At 47.3% G+C, this 14,495-nt stretch overlaps 5 protein-coding genes across 5 annotated transcripts; 4 read left to right on the top strand and 1 right to left on the bottom strand.

Moving 5' to 3' along the window:
• Positions 1 to 2,548: 2,548 nt before the first annotated feature.
• On the top strand, positions 2,549 to 6,455 carry UA08_04370 (Exportin-1; the record flags this gene model as incomplete). The annotated part of the gene is made up of 10 exons (XM_020266686.1): positions 2,549 to 2,614; positions 2,726 to 2,755; positions 2,953 to 3,010; positions 3,086 to 3,798; positions 3,855 to 4,626; positions 4,682 to 5,152; positions 5,207 to 5,436; positions 5,523 to 5,901; positions 5,991 to 6,162; positions 6,215 to 6,455. 10 exons carry the CDS (start codon positions 2,549 to 2,551, stop codon positions 6,453 to 6,455), a joined length of 3,132 nt encoding a protein of 1,043 aa, XP_020120472.1.
• A 732-nt stretch (positions 6,456 to 7,187) lies between these two features.
• UA08_04369 (hypothetical protein) lies at positions 7,188 to 7,814 on the top strand (the record flags this gene model as incomplete). Its single annotated transcript, XM_020266684.1, has 2 exons — positions 7,188 to 7,434; positions 7,528 to 7,814. The coding sequence occupies 2 exons, from the start codon at positions 7,188 to 7,190 to the stop codon at positions 7,812 to 7,814; spliced, it is 534 nt and encodes a 177-aa protein (XP_020120471.1).
• A 258-nt stretch (positions 7,815 to 8,072) lies between these two features.
• UA08_04368 (hypothetical protein) lies at positions 8,073 to 10,326 on the bottom strand (the record flags this gene model as incomplete). The annotated part of the gene is made up of 4 exons (XM_020266683.1): positions 8,073 to 9,121; positions 9,208 to 9,722; positions 9,787 to 10,213; positions 10,278 to 10,326. The coding sequence occupies 4 exons, from the start codon at positions 10,324 to 10,326 to the stop codon at positions 8,073 to 8,075; spliced, it is 2,040 nt and encodes a 679-aa protein (XP_020120605.1).
• Positions 10,327 to 10,655: 329 nt separating this feature from the next.
• Positions 10,656 to 11,154, top strand: UA08_04367 (hypothetical protein; the record flags this gene model as incomplete). Its single annotated transcript, XM_020266682.1, has 3 exons — positions 10,656 to 10,869; positions 10,924 to 10,983; positions 11,042 to 11,154. The coding sequence occupies 3 exons, from the start codon at positions 10,656 to 10,658 to the stop codon at positions 11,152 to 11,154; spliced, it is 387 nt and encodes a 128-aa protein (XP_020120473.1).
• Positions 11,155 to 13,103: 1,949 nt separating this feature from the next.
• UA08_04366 (hypothetical protein) lies at positions 13,104 to 13,529 on the top strand (the record flags this gene model as incomplete). Its single annotated transcript, XM_020266681.1, has 1 exon — positions 13,104 to 13,529. One exon carries the CDS (start codon positions 13,104 to 13,106, stop codon positions 13,527 to 13,529), a length of 426 nt encoding a protein of 141 aa, XP_020120848.1.
• Between the last annotated feature and the right edge of the window lie 966 nt (positions 13,530 to 14,495).

Below are 14,495 nucleotides of genomic sequence, written 5' to 3'. Positions count from 1 at the left end.
GCCACTGGCTTCTAGTGTCAATGAACGGCGTCGCGCTCAACTTGGCGATCTAGAATCAGCTCTGCGAGCCTTGAAAAGAGCAGATAATTGCGACGCCGCGAGTACAGATCCACTATCTTTGTCGCTTATCGGGTTTCTCGGGATGAAGGAGGCGCGCAATTTGAGGATTGAAGCCGGGAAGATTATCGCAGGACTAGACTTGACAGCACGTTAGCGCGGGACTCAGCGAGCATGTATACGGACGGACAGCGTGATTAAAGAGAGAGGAAGGAATAGCGAAAGTCCTACAGCAGAGAAAGAAGAAATCTCCTGTTCAAAGAAGGCAGGCTGCAAACAATAGAAGCGAAGACAGGGGGATGAAGGGAGAGAGAAGACAGACGAGAGGGAGGAGAGAGGAGAGAGAGGGAGAAAGAGGTCGGTCCTGCTAAGCTTCCACGGAGGTTTGGCGGCTAATTATATAATAAAACGAGACAAATCACTCCTTTGTGAAGGGACGGGTACACTGGCGGCAGGAGGCACCCCGACTGGGCCGTCCGTTCAGGCAGGCAGGCGCAGTTGCAACATCACACGAAACTGCAGAGGAAGGAGGGGAGGGGGCTTTTAGTTGCAAGCAAGCAAGAAGCAAGCGCGCGAGAGGTCGGGTAACGAAGAGCGGGCCAGCCCAACAATGAGGCGGAATGGGCGCGCTGCGGGTGCGAGCGGCTTGACGTTGGCGCGCGATCGGCGGCGGCAGAACCGACTGTGCGCGCTGTGGTTGGCTGGCGGCACCCGGGGGCTTATTACACACCCTGTCGCCTGTCCGCCAATCAGCGTTCGCAGCGCTGCCCTCCGCCAATGGAGCGCGTGATTAGCCCCAGCAATTGTCCCCTCTTGCGAGCTGAGGAGGGGTGCACATCGCTCGGGTGGGGTGGGGGTTGTCACCGTATGCGTATTCGTTTTACCGTCTTTTGTCTGCGATGTGGGAGTATGGGCCGCGTATTTACTGCCCGCTTACCGGTACCACCATACGGAAGCCCTCTCGAAGTTTGGGCCGCGCGCCAGAGCGCAAGACAGCAAGCGCTAACGCATAATCGATCCTACATTCACACGGTTTGCGCGCCATTGCTGCCTGCTTCTCTCAAGGCTTTTTCTTTTCTTTCTTTCTTTCTTTCCTTTTTTTTTTTATTTTTTTTTTTTCACTTTCTCTTTTATTTATCTATACATATCCGTGGCCGACATGTTTGTTATACCTTGCTTCAATGACTGCTCTAAAGCATAACTAGGCTAAGGGCAAAACAAAACAAGAGCCGCCCACAGAGTGCGGCGGCTGTGCCACGATGGATTCGCTTACTCCGTACTCCGTACTCTGTCTATACAACCTCCCAGGGCCTCCCTCCTTCCGAGGAGGGGGGCGCGGTGGTGCATGCTGCACGCTGCACGCTGCACGCTGCACACTTATCATCTAATTCGCCATTGGCGCGGCTAGAGAGGACAAGACCAAGCCAGAAAAGACTTGCTCCGTTGCCGTAATTTATCGTATTATACCCTACTCGACCATTGACGTCGCGGGTCCCTCCCCCCCTTCAGGCGCTCCGTCACGCTGATTGGCCGCTGGTCCAGGGTTGGCGTCTACGTGAGACGAGAATTGTTTCCTCTCCCTGCGTGCTATTTTTGGCGTTTTGTGTTTCTTCAATCTTGACTGCAGTCAGTAAGTATAACTGACAAAACTGATGGCGTCTCTCGCGCTATCCACAACTGGGCGATCTGAACGCGACTGGTGGAATCAACCAATCATCGTCACACGGCATGATCTTTGTTCGCATGGACCAATCGAGCGAGCGAGCGAGCGAATGAGTAGTAGCCTCTAGAAAGATGAGATTAATGCTCCCCCGTTCTTTGTCTTGCCGATGTTGTGTGTGCTGTAGCATGCGGGTACATCTTGTGTCTTGGAGTGAGACTTCTGTGAGGGTCGAGACGTCCATAAATAATGGATAGTGTAGTTTTATATGTATGTCTATCGATACTTAAGTCACGTGCAGGGACAGAAGAAAATGAGGCAATATGAGAAGAATGGACAAAAGACGCATGCAAAGATAAGATATATCATCGTAAACCTATGTAGCATAGTCAGAGAACCGTCTGTCAAAGGCTGGTCTGACTGTTTGTTATGGCGGCTGACTCAGCATGACGGCGATTGCCAAGTTGGTTACTGCCTCACCAAGCTTCATCGGATCCCAGAGAAGTTTGAATCTCTCATTCGCCAAGTCCCGCTCATTGAAAGACCTGCCCTTCGTCAAATCTCTTTTTTTCGAGCGCTACCTGAGCTTTACACGCATTGCTCACTCGCTCCTCCGTCTTAATTTTTTCGACTACTCGCGCCGTTTCGCGTTTGACCGCCCAGCTATCTCTCTGCCCCGCCTTCAGACTTTCAACCGGCTCTCTTCCATCAATATTTCCACCGCAACCCCACTAGATTTGCGATCTTTACTTATCATCACCCTTCTCAGATACATTGCGACTTTAGAGTTCGAGTAAAGCTGAAGGCGGCCTCGCCAGTGCTTGGTGCGGAATGTCTGTTTCAGTGCAAGAATTGGACAACACTGTCCGCGCCTTCTATGAGGGCAAAGGCGAAGTGGTGAGTCTATCGCCATGCCTTCAGGGAAAAAATAAAGAAAAAGAAACAAACCCGCAAAAAGAAAAAAGGAAGAAAAAGAACTGAGCTGACCATGAGTCATTTTCTATGTAGCAAAAACAAGCACAGCAATCTCTTACGGAGGTATGATGAAAAGTGGCAGTTTCTCCAACAGACATATCGGCTGACAGACTAGTTCAAACAAAACCCCGACGCGTGGTTGTTGGTGGGAGATATTTTGCAAGAATCATCATACTCTCAAACAAAGTGTGAGTGTGCCTTTTGAGAGACATTTTCCCCTGGAAATGCTGATGAAAATTTTGGCAGATCTCGGTTTGCAGGTTCTGGACGAGGTGATCATGACAAGGTGGAAAGTTCTACCACGGGATCAATGTCAAGGTGAATTTTTTGTCCTCTTAAGATAAGTGAAGTGATTGGTCGGTGAATGATGCTGATTGTTTGATTCGAATATAGGAATCCGCAACTTCGTCGTCAATCTGATTATCGAGCATTCCAAGTCCGAAGAAAGACTGAAGAGCGAACGTGCCTTTCTAAATAAATTGAACCTCGTCCTCGTCTCTATACTGAAGCAAGAATGGCCTCATAACTGGCCGACTTTCACCAATGAGATCATTTCGTCCTGCCATACGAGTCTTTCGATTTGCGAGAACAATATGGCTATCCTTCGATTGCTGTCGGAAGAAGTTTTTGATTACTCGCAGGACCAGATGACCTCGACAAAAGCAAAGAATCTTAAGACAACAATGACATCGGAGTTCTCATCGATTTTTCAACTATGCTCAGAGGTTTTGAATACAGCAAATCAGCCTGCTCTGATTAAGGCAACTTTGGAAACTCTATTGCGATTCTTAAATTGGATTCCTTTGGGATATATCTTCGAGACACCCATAATCAGCACTCTTCTGACCAGGTTTCTCGGCGTGCAGGAAACTCGCAATGTGACACTGAAATGTTTGACCGAAATTGGTGGCCTTCAGATCGGTCCTCAGTACTCCTACGACGAGAAGCTTGTACAGATGTTCACAGAGACGCTTACGCGGGTGGCCGAGGTTATTCCCTTATCGATGGATTTAAAGAGCACCTACACAAATAGCAATTCGAGAGATCAAGAGTTCGTCCTGAACCTTGCTCTTTTTCTTTGCAACTTTTTCAGCGTGCATTTAAATGTAAGTCAAATCGCCCTCTGCCATCAAACTCGAGCAATTTCTAACCACCCCAACAGCTCATCGAAAAACTACCCAATTTAGACTATCTCACCCATGCGCACTTCTACCTCATACGAATCAGCCAGATTGACGATCGTGAAATTTTCAAAATTTGCTTGGAGTACTGGACCAAACTCGTACAGGAACTGTATGAAGAGATGCAGCAGCTCCCAATCACGGATATTAACCCTTTAGTGAACATGGGCGTGAGTGCGCTATCAAATGGTGGCGCTCCGCATCCCAGTACACTTGCAAATTATCCTCTGCGCAAGCACAAATACCAAGAGGTACTGTCGAGCCTGCGAACAGTTATGATCGAAAAGATGGTGCGCCCCGAAGAGGTTCTGATTGTGGAAAATGACGAGGGTGAAATCGTTCGTGAGTTCGTCAAGGAAAGTGACACTATCCAATTATACAAAACAACAAGGGAGTGCCTCGTCTACCTCACACATCTTGATGTTATTGATACGGAAAGTATCATGGCCGACAAACTTGCCAAACAGGTCGACGGCACAGAATGGTCATGGGCTAACTGCAACACACTGTGCTGGGCCATTGGTTCCATCTCCGGTGCGATGAACGAGGAGACAGAAAAGCGTTTCCTAGTAACTGTGATCAAGGATCTTCTTGGTCTGACGGAACAGAAGCGTGGCAAAGATAACAAGGCAGTCGTTGCGAGTAACATTATGTATATTGTTGGCCAATACCCGAGATTTTTGAAAGCCCATTGGAAGTTTTTGAAGACTGTGGTGAACAAGTTATTCGAATTCATGCACGAAACTCATGAAGGTTTGTCAGCCTATCGATATATTTTTCTTCTCTCCCTAATCCTAACATGTACTAGGTGTTCAGGACATGGCTTGCGATACCTTCATCAAGATTGCCAACAAATGCAAACGCCATTTCGTGGCTCACCAGCCTGGAGAGACTGAACCTTTTATAGAAGAGATAGTTCGCAATATGCGAAAGATTACCTGCGACTTATCACCACAGCAAGTGCATACCTTTTACGAGGCTTGTGGCTACATGATCTCGGCCCAAGGCCAAAAGGGCCTCCAGGATCGTTTGATTGAGAGTTTGATGGCATTGCCCAATTCTGCATGGGATGCCATCATTGCGCAGGCTAATCAAGATTCCTCTATTCTCCAAGATGCGGAGACTATAAAAATTGTCGGAAACATTATGAAGACCAATGTTGCAGCATGCTCTTCCATTGGCAGTTACTTCTACCCCCAAATTGGACGCATTTATCATGACATGCTCAACATGTATCGCGCCTCCAGTCAACTTATATCTGATGCTGTGGTTAGAGATGGTGAGTACATATGTTTCCTATTAGGAATCACATGGCATGCTGATGTATGTTCAGGAACTATTGCAACGAAAACACCCCGAGTGCGAGGGTTGCGCACCATCAAAAAAGAGATTCTCAAGCTTATCGACACATATGTTCAAAAGGCGGATGACCTAGAAATGGTCAACCAGAATATGGTGCCTCCATTGCTCGAAGCTGTGTTACTGGACTACAATCGAAATGTCCCGGATGCACGCGAAGCAGAGGTTTTGAATGTCATGACAACTATCATTCACAAGCTTCATGTACGTTGGACCCCTCGAACTACACGCTTCTCGGTTAGAATTAATAGTCGCTACGTAATGTGGTACTGGTGCTGACTATCGTGTAGAATCTCATGGACGATAAAGTGCCGCTGATCATGGAGAGTGTCTTTGAGTGCACTCTCGAGATGATCAACAAGGACTTCCACGAGTACCCCGAACATCGTGTTCAATTCTTCAAGTTACTACAATCAATTAACTTGTATTGTTTCCCTGCTTTGTTGAAATTGGACGCCAATCAGTTCAAGTTCGTCATTGATTCATGCATGTGGGCAAGCAAGCACGACAACCGCGAGGTGGAAAACACAGGATTGACCATGTGTCTTGAGCTGATGAATAATATGGCCGAGACCGATCTGCAAACCTCGGGAATTTTCTTCCGTCAATTCTACCTATCTATTCTCCAGGATGTCTTCTTTGTAGTGACTGATACCGATCATAAAGCTGGTGAGTTTTTTTTTTTTTTATTTTTCCCCTTCTTTCTTTTTTCTTAGGTCTGTTTAAGTAATTTGAGGGCTATTGCTGATACGGAATAGGATTCAAATCACAAGCAATGCTTCTGTCGCGCATGTTTTACTTCGTCGAATCTGGTAAGATACAAGAACCTATTTACTCACCAGAGCAAGCACCAGCCGGCACCTCCAACAAGGATTTCCTACAAGAATATGTTGCCAGCCTTCTTCAATCGGCTTTCAAGAATCTCCAAGAGTAAGTAATATTGGCCGTTTGTCTTTTTTCGTTTGCTAAACATCGCGGCCAGGATTCAAATCAAGCAATTTGTTATTGGGCTGTTCGCCTATAACGACGACTTTACTAAATTCAAGACACATCTTCGGGACTTCTTGATATCTCTCAAAGAATTCGCAGGAGACAATGCTGAGCTCTACGCAGAAGAACGCGAGCAAGCACTACAGGATGCCAAGGCTGCGGAGAGAGATCGTGCCATGAGGGTTGGAGGTTTACTTAAACCAGCTGAAATGGATCAGGATGATGATCTATGATTGGTCCAGTTGGAAGCTTGAAGCAACCCGTTGGCGAGTCTGATGGTGGTGGCTCATTATCGGCTCTTGGTAGCAAAACAAATCACTCCGCTTTGTGAAATTTGGGAGACGGCTCGAGTCTCAGGTGTGAACCCATGACTACTTCTTGAAGCTTTTGTTTAGATATACTAAATCGCATTTTCAGCACACGTGCCTAGGGGTTGCTTTTTCCCGAAGGGATTGCTGAAAATAAAAATAAAAAAATTTGTCTTGTCTGGTCTCGTTGGCCATTCTCTGATGGAGTCTTCGAGAAGGTGCAATTTAGCAAAGTCCTAAGCAGTCAAAATTTCAAATAATAACTATACTTCAATTATGCCTAAAACTACTGAAAGAAAGACTTTACCTCGAATGTTAGTGTCTAATGGAATATCTACAGGTAAGAGTATGGAGGATTTATTGTATTCAAGGCGACCAAAGAGATACTGTTAGGAGAAAAATACACATATATCACTCTTACACCGGGAAAAAAAAAAGGAAGGAATGAAAACCCCTCCTGCTCATGGAGCCCCCTGACAGATTTTATTTTATTATGTCATCCATCAAATCTCCACCAAACATCTCTCCCCGCAATAATAACAAGTTTGCCATCGTTTCTGACGCCTAGAACTCGCCAACTACGAACATATCGCGGTTCCCTTGCCCATTCAATACAGGGAGTTTCCAGACGCGAAAAGAAAAAAGAGACAAGTAACGATGCCAATAAATTCTCAACAACGGCAACGACCGCAGCAATTTGCAAATGCCGGCGGCACAGGCTCTACTACGACCGAAGAAGAACCGTCGACCGCGACTCTCCCTCGTACCCTGCGCCTCAGAGGCGAAAGCGAGGTGACCGATACTGATTCTAGTAGCCTAGAGCAGCAATCTGCAAACTCGCGGCGTGTTAGGTGGGACGAGAATGTTGTCAATAACGAAGGGATGGGGAAGAAGAGTTCGAAAGGTGAGTTTGAAATATGGAATTTTTCATGGGGTGGCACTTTTTTTTTTCGCTTTCTTTCAAACGACTAATCTGCTAATTCTCTATTACTACTAGTATGCTGTATTTATCACAGACCACGCGCGCTAGATGAAAGCAGTTCCGAGTCCTCGGATTCCGAGTCCAGCTCTGATGACTCTGACACCGATGACGATCGCGATACGAGATCCGGCCAGCGACGACGGCGGCGGCGACATCGAGACGATTGTGAACATGGTGACGCTGGTAATGATGCTTCATGTCCGGGACATAGCCACGACATCAAACGAGTAAGGGAGAAGAAGAAGCCAAATGCCTACGAAAGGATTCCCAAGAACGATCGCAAGCTTAATAAGATTCTGTGAAGTTGTCAGAAGAGCACAAGCGGGCTTAAGGAAAAAGAAGCATAAAGCTTTTCTAATTTATTCTGACGACATATATGAATTCGAAGAGGACCACTACTACCCACGAAGAGAGAATTTTAAATGGGATAAACACAAAAGGCACATTGGCGGGTATATATTTTAACCAAGCCCTCTCTCCTTAACTCCTTTGCAAAACAAGAAAACAGACACAAAGGGTGTCCTTTCGAATATAAAGCCATTCCATTGATGCCGCCATCCTTATATCAAGGTGCTTCGCCTTCTTGACGAGACACGCTGGTTTCGCGTGGCTTGGGCACTACTATCTTCCGTCAGATTTCGTGTTCCTCTTACTCTCGCAGTGTTTGCTGCTCCGATATCTTTGTTGATGACCGTAATATGTGGCAGGGATTCCTCCAATACGGTGTCGTTGTCGTGGCTTTCACCGTCCAACTCTGATGTCTCATGACTAGCCAACTTATCGGATTGATTGGATTTTGCGCGGTCATAGCCTGCAGGATTTGAGGAATGTCGATGTGTCTGCGGTTTTAGACTTGCCGATCGCCGTCGCAGATGCTCTTGTGTTGGATGATTGGTGGTAGTGGTGGGTGACCTTGTGCCGTCACCCTCGGTGTCTTGCCTCAGGTCTGACTCGCTCTCGGTCTTGTTTAAGCGCGTAATCTCATTCGTGCTAGCCGACAATGTTCTCCGCTTTCTCTCAGTTACCATGTGCTTGGGTAGTTCGGCAACAATCCGTTGATTATCATGTGGAATCGTTGGGTTAGCTACCAGGCTAGGATCGAGCGAAGAACTATCGTGGCTTTCTGGTTCGAAATTCTGACCAGAATTACCCGCCAGCGAAGCTGTACGTTGTGCATGTTCAATAGCCACAGCATCTGTCAGTTCATTTGTGGCTCTTCGCATCTTGTCTCGCAGATTGGGCTCTGCGTAGCTGATGGCTCCTCTCGCCCGCCTGGACGGTCGTGATGTGAGACTGGGAAGAGGCATAGATTCTGTTACAGCAGGTTTGTTTATGTCATTACCGTGGAATGATTGCTTGCGTTGGCGTTCTTTCGCCACAAAATCACGACTGTTTGATGTTGGCTTGATAGCTTCGTCCTCGTGTGCAGCCATTGCAGTTGCTCTTTTTGTCTTTTTCGTCTGATCGGGTTGTAACTGTGAAGCGTTGTTTGGTGGTTCCGTTTTGCGCGCGTTCTCTTCTTCGCCAGGCCTTCTTGGTGTATTCTCCGGTTTGCCATCACCAACCTGCTGTACTGTTTTCTTCGTGGGTGAAGCCATGTTTGTGGTTTCTAAATTCATGTCTCGTTAGCTTATTAGTTCAGTTCTCAATAGAATAATAGAGCCTGATTCTTGTCATGTTGAGAAAAAAACATACTTGGTTCTAGTACTCTTCGCTTCGCAAGATTTCCCTTCTTTTGTTGTTGTTTCTTCCCGTGTCCTGCTGTAGGCTCACTGATTACTTCGACTGCCACATTTGGTTGTCGCGCTCTAGAAATATCAACGGAGCGTGTAAACTGGAAATCATCATCAATTGCCGGACCAGCGGTTGCAGGAGGCGGCGAAAACGTGATTTCATCTTCCGTTGCGCTGAACTTGCGCTTTGATCCAGACAGGACAGGAAGTAGGACATATTTAGATGGCGAGGTTTGTTGCTCTGGGATCGGAACGTCTTCGTTGGTGTTGTTTGGAGAATAGGAAAGGCTGTTGTTGTCGGAGTGCATGCTATCTTCCAATTCTGGGGAAGCAATGTCTTTCGTAGAAAGGTCGAAGTCGTCATGCTTTCTCAGTGAAAGTGGACTCTGATCCACATCAAAGTGAGCAACTGGAGGAGATCCTATGGTAGGCGAGTCTAGATCTTGTTGTGTTGCTACTGCTGCCAATTCCTCAGGGCTATATAAGTGCAGATGAAAATTAGTGGTGAGAATTAAAAGCATAGGAAGTGATCCACGCGTACTCAAGAGTTCGTCTTGGGAAATATTTATCCTCTAAGATTGTTGGAAGTCTGTCGCCGTTTTCGTCCCACGTCAATGGTCTCCGACCAGAGTCAAAGGAGCGCTGAGTTTCTATATTAGCATCTGCAGTTGTGAGATGCGCGGTCTTTTTAAGGAAGCTCTCCGGAATCATGCCCAGCTCGCTAACCAGCGAGTTCAATTCGGAAACTTTGGCCGCAAATTTCTCCTTACACCGATAGATGTCCTTATGAAAAGCTCGACCGGCTGCAAATTTTTCGGCATCGTGTGTCAATGAAATCACTTGTTCTTTGAGAGCGGCGTTCTCTTTTAGGAGGTGAGATAGTTCTGATTCTAAACTCTGTATTCGCAGCGACTGGAGCGAGTTTACTCTTGCGATTTCGCGGTTCTGCCGTACAAAGCGTCTTTTGACTATTGCCATGTCAGCGTATATAATTGGTTTGTTGTTGTCTATGGCTTGGAAGACACAACTTACGGGCTTCTATGGACTCTGTTGGGCCGGGGAGATCATTTAATCGCGCCATGTCGCAGACTCAAGTGTGGTTTTCAGGCGCATGCAGACTAAGCCGGCGGGTGGTCTTCAGCTCCTTGGGTCGATTTTTTTGTTTTTATAGTGCGCGTACTCGAGGTCCGCAGCCGAGTGGTGTGGTGTATAGCGAAGAGGCGGTTGATGGTTTTGTGTTGGTTGAAGCTTGCTTGGCCTTGTTGACGTTTGTCCGGATACGGTTTAGTCTGGCTATGGGAAGCCTCAGGCGCGAGTGGCGCACCACCCCACCGATGCACAACCACATCTCTACGTTGCTTTCTACCTACATAGCTGCAACTTGACCTGCCTAGTACACTCACAGTTGCCATGGCGCTCCCGACAACGTCGATAAACGCACCTTTCCGTCAGAACAATGCCTATCCCACGACGTCGCAGCAAGCTATGGCTTTGACCATGCGGATCGAAGCCAAAAAAGCAGAGTTGGAGAACCTCCGCCAATTACGGGATTTGAGCAGTGCGCTTGCCACGCAAATGCAGGCTCTCGAGGCAAAGCTGTCCACTTTAAAGGACGGCACGGAAGGTATGCGGCAAAACTTAAAGCGACGGCTGATCACAACTGACTAGTCTTCCTTAGCCATTGCATGCGTTCTGGCCAACTGGCAAAGTGTGTTGCAGGCCATCAACATGGCGACCAGTAAGCTCTGCTGAGGAGTAAAGACACGACTACGGTTGCTAACGATGTGGATGTTTAGAAAAAGCTGCAGCCAGTGCCCAAGACGTCCCCGATCCGACCACCGTTGACAATCGCCCATCAACGCTCGTCCGTATACCCACAGCATCGATTGATGCGCTTTCCAATGCGTGATCAATGAAGACATGTGCTGGCTGCATCAAAACGACCAACCTCTCGCGTTGACGACAGCTATACTCGAATATACAAATACGCAAACCACACGTGTTGCAGTGGGCTCAGGATCGATTGTCGGTTGATGAATAGCACAAAGGACAGCTTCAACCCACGCCCCGTATTAATTGGCCACACCCTTCTTCTTGCAAACGCAATGGTCGCTCGCAACAAAAGCCACACGCATCGATAAAGATGTGCTGCGGCAATGGCTCGGCCGACACAGAGCAGCGATCACCACATGCAGAAGCACGCCCAAGTCGGGGAGGAGACGATGAAACGTCTCGTGGTGGGACCGCTGTGTGGAAGATAGAAATACTAAAAAGTGATTAATATCATAAAAGAGTCTGAATATTCAGCGTCCTGAGACGGACAACTTTGGAGATAAGCTCTGCAGTTGGGCCCGGCTTGGCTTTTTCGCGGTAAGCGCCCGAAGCACGCCAGAAAATACAGCGCGCCGTGTGATTGGCTGGCGGGGCTATCATACTATTCCATCTAGCCTACGGAGTATATAACCAGGCCGCAGAATGCCACGCTCGTATAGGCTGCAGATATGTACCATGTATGTAGGCTTCCCCTCATCTGCTGGAATGTAATATGTGTAGGTAGTCTGTAGCACTGTAGTCGTAGTAGTTGTAGTAGTAGTAGTAGGTAATAAAAACCAGAGTGTTTAACATCCGACCAACACCCCTGACGTGGACCAGTGGCGTAGTATGGTTTGGCATGCTGTTATTGATCCTGCCGGAGCAATCTTGCCATGTATTACATGCAATAGTATGGCGATGTATGCACTTAGCGAGGTACAGGGCCAATCACACTGACGGCCAAGTCGCACAGAGTAGTTGCACTAGGACTAGTACTAGGCTTCGGCTCCAGGTTTCGTAATTTTGCACTCTGTACGCTACAGCAAGATGATATGCAATAAAGCATAAAATGATGACCATCGATCACGACTTTGGGGGAGGGGAGGGGAGGCAAATCATATGACTGGCATTCCTCTCGATGTGGTACGCACTGCAGGGTTCTGCTGCGGTTGTATGTATGCAGGAGACATGCGCTAGTTGATAGTTATGCTTAGCGGTAGCCTGTTGTACTATTACGCATCCGTGACCGTAATGAGCAAATTAATCTTGCGGGCGGCCGCTGCCTTGGCCTGCTCGGGCGGCACGGATGGGACGTACGGTACAGTACCATACGTCCCGCACGCCAAAGCGGCTTGCCGAATTGGGCCAACGGCATGTCACCTTTGAAGCTCAAAGATCGTGCGCTCGCCAATCACCACCGCCAGCGTCGATAACCGGTTCGTGTGATTTTGATGCTTTTGACGTCGCCGAGGTCATGGCGCTATCGTGATCATTGCTCTTAATCCTTAGTGCAGCTGTGGGGAAACTGTCGACCATGTCGTTGATAACGCTCGCCCCCTTCCTCACTCTATATCTACCAGCCAGTATCTGTTTTTCTTTCTCTCTTTTTTTTTTTTTCCCTCTTTCTTCTCTTCTTTCTCGTCGACTTCAGGATCCATTACAGTGAGGCTTCATTGAGTTGATGACACTCGGTTGTAATGGTCCTAGTCTTTTTTTCTTTTCTTCTTTCGTCTCTCGCCTTCCAGCCTTGTTGAGTGAGCATCCAGCCTTGTCATCCTGTCTGACAGACATGGTCCACTGTACACATTTTTTATAATCAATGCAGCGTCGGCCTCTCTTCCTTGCGGAGTATAAAGCAGGCTGCAGCGTTTTGTGGTTTTCATGAGCCAAAACAAACCGTATGATACGTACAGAGAATATATATATATATATATACGTGACCTGCTTTTCATTCTTTCCTGAGTGCCATTCGTTAGCAGACTCGCACAACCAAAGCATTGCTCTCTGCCTCGCCATCTTTCTATCGACCCTAGTTAGCAGTCAAAAATGGCAACCGAATGGTCACTGGACTTCTGCCTGGTCTGCGACCAGCAGATTTCAGGAGGAGGAGCGTATTGCTCTCAAGGTTGTCGACTGGCCGACTTGGACCAACATGCTTCCGATTCTGTATCTAGCTACTCGGCATCAGTGTCCGCGAAATCGACAATGCAGCCGAAAGCGAATATTTCCATGCTCAAAGGAAGACCTTCAATCCACCACAGCTCTTCTTCTTCTTCCTCCTCATCTTCTTCGAACTCTCAAGAGCAATCCTCAAGCCTCACTTCGACCTCGTCCCAAACCTCCCTTTCGTCGCTTACAGGTACACTCTCGCCATCCGTGGCACTGTCAAACCAGGTCCGTCATGAATTGCAGGACTATACAAAGTGTTTTGACCCGGTCCGGGACTGGAAGAGACGGTTGACAAACTCATGATTCAACACTGCTTTGTGTGTATAATTCTTTATAAGAGGGGTTAAAAATGGGCATGCATCAGTATCTTCCCTCCGGAGCATGGGTCTACCCTACTATATGGCGTTTTGGACCGTTTTCATATCATACCGGACACAGCATGGTATCACTGTTTTTTTTTTTTTTTTTTTATTTTTTGTTGTCATGACTTATCATGGTTCATTGCTCGGCGCAAGGATGGTCTATTGCTGTAACATCATCGTCATCATCACCTTGACCTGACTAGCTTGGAGATCCTTCTATCCCGTTGGAATCAAGGAAACAGGCAAGGAACTCGGAGTTGTCTTTACTGTTCTATGTTTTTACTGGGCTGTTCTCCATTTTTCATTTTTCATTTCTTTTTTAACACAGAATGCATATGCCATTTACGACCCCTGGCATGTTGGGTAATATTTCGGCACGGTATTGATCTTGGATACGGATTTGATTTCAAAAAGGAGGGCCATCAATCATCCTATGTAATTACTTGTTTATGATCTAGCACTTTTAGGAGGAAAAAATAAAAGCCTCGTTTCCTTTTTTATTCCGTCTTGATCAACACGAATCGTTAGGTTGTTCGTAGGTTGTTCTTGGCCGACTCCGCATTTTCAGAGTCATATCGCAGCTAACTACTCCACAGTGGGTATACGATGATTTCATTTAGTGCCAAACTTCCAGGGACAGAACTCTGTTAGGCTGCCAGTCGCCTCCTAGTCCTGGTTCAAGTCATCGAATCCAAAGAGTGTAACTATACTGAAGATACTGAAGTCACATTGTAGTCGGCATGCCGAGCGGAATTGCTCTCGGCCTGATTGGCGGGAGAACTGCGTTCCGACACGTCCGGAGTCAACCGTTGCGATAGTTACCATAACCAATAATGTATATGACCAATTGAGGAGCAGTTGCGAATGGAATAGAGCACTGTTTGATATTTGTTGTGAGGAGCGGGTG

The sequence above is a fragment of the Talaromyces atroroseus genome (genome assembly GCF_001907595.1).
Source record: "Talaromyces atroroseus strain IBT 11181 chromosome Unknown scaffold_4, whole genome shotgun sequence".
NCBI lineage: Eukaryota > Fungi > Ascomycota > Eurotiomycetes > Eurotiales > Trichocomaceae > Talaromyces > Talaromyces atroroseus.
Note: the sequence above shows the minus strand (reverse complement) of the source record. Positions and strands in the feature narration are given on the sequence as shown.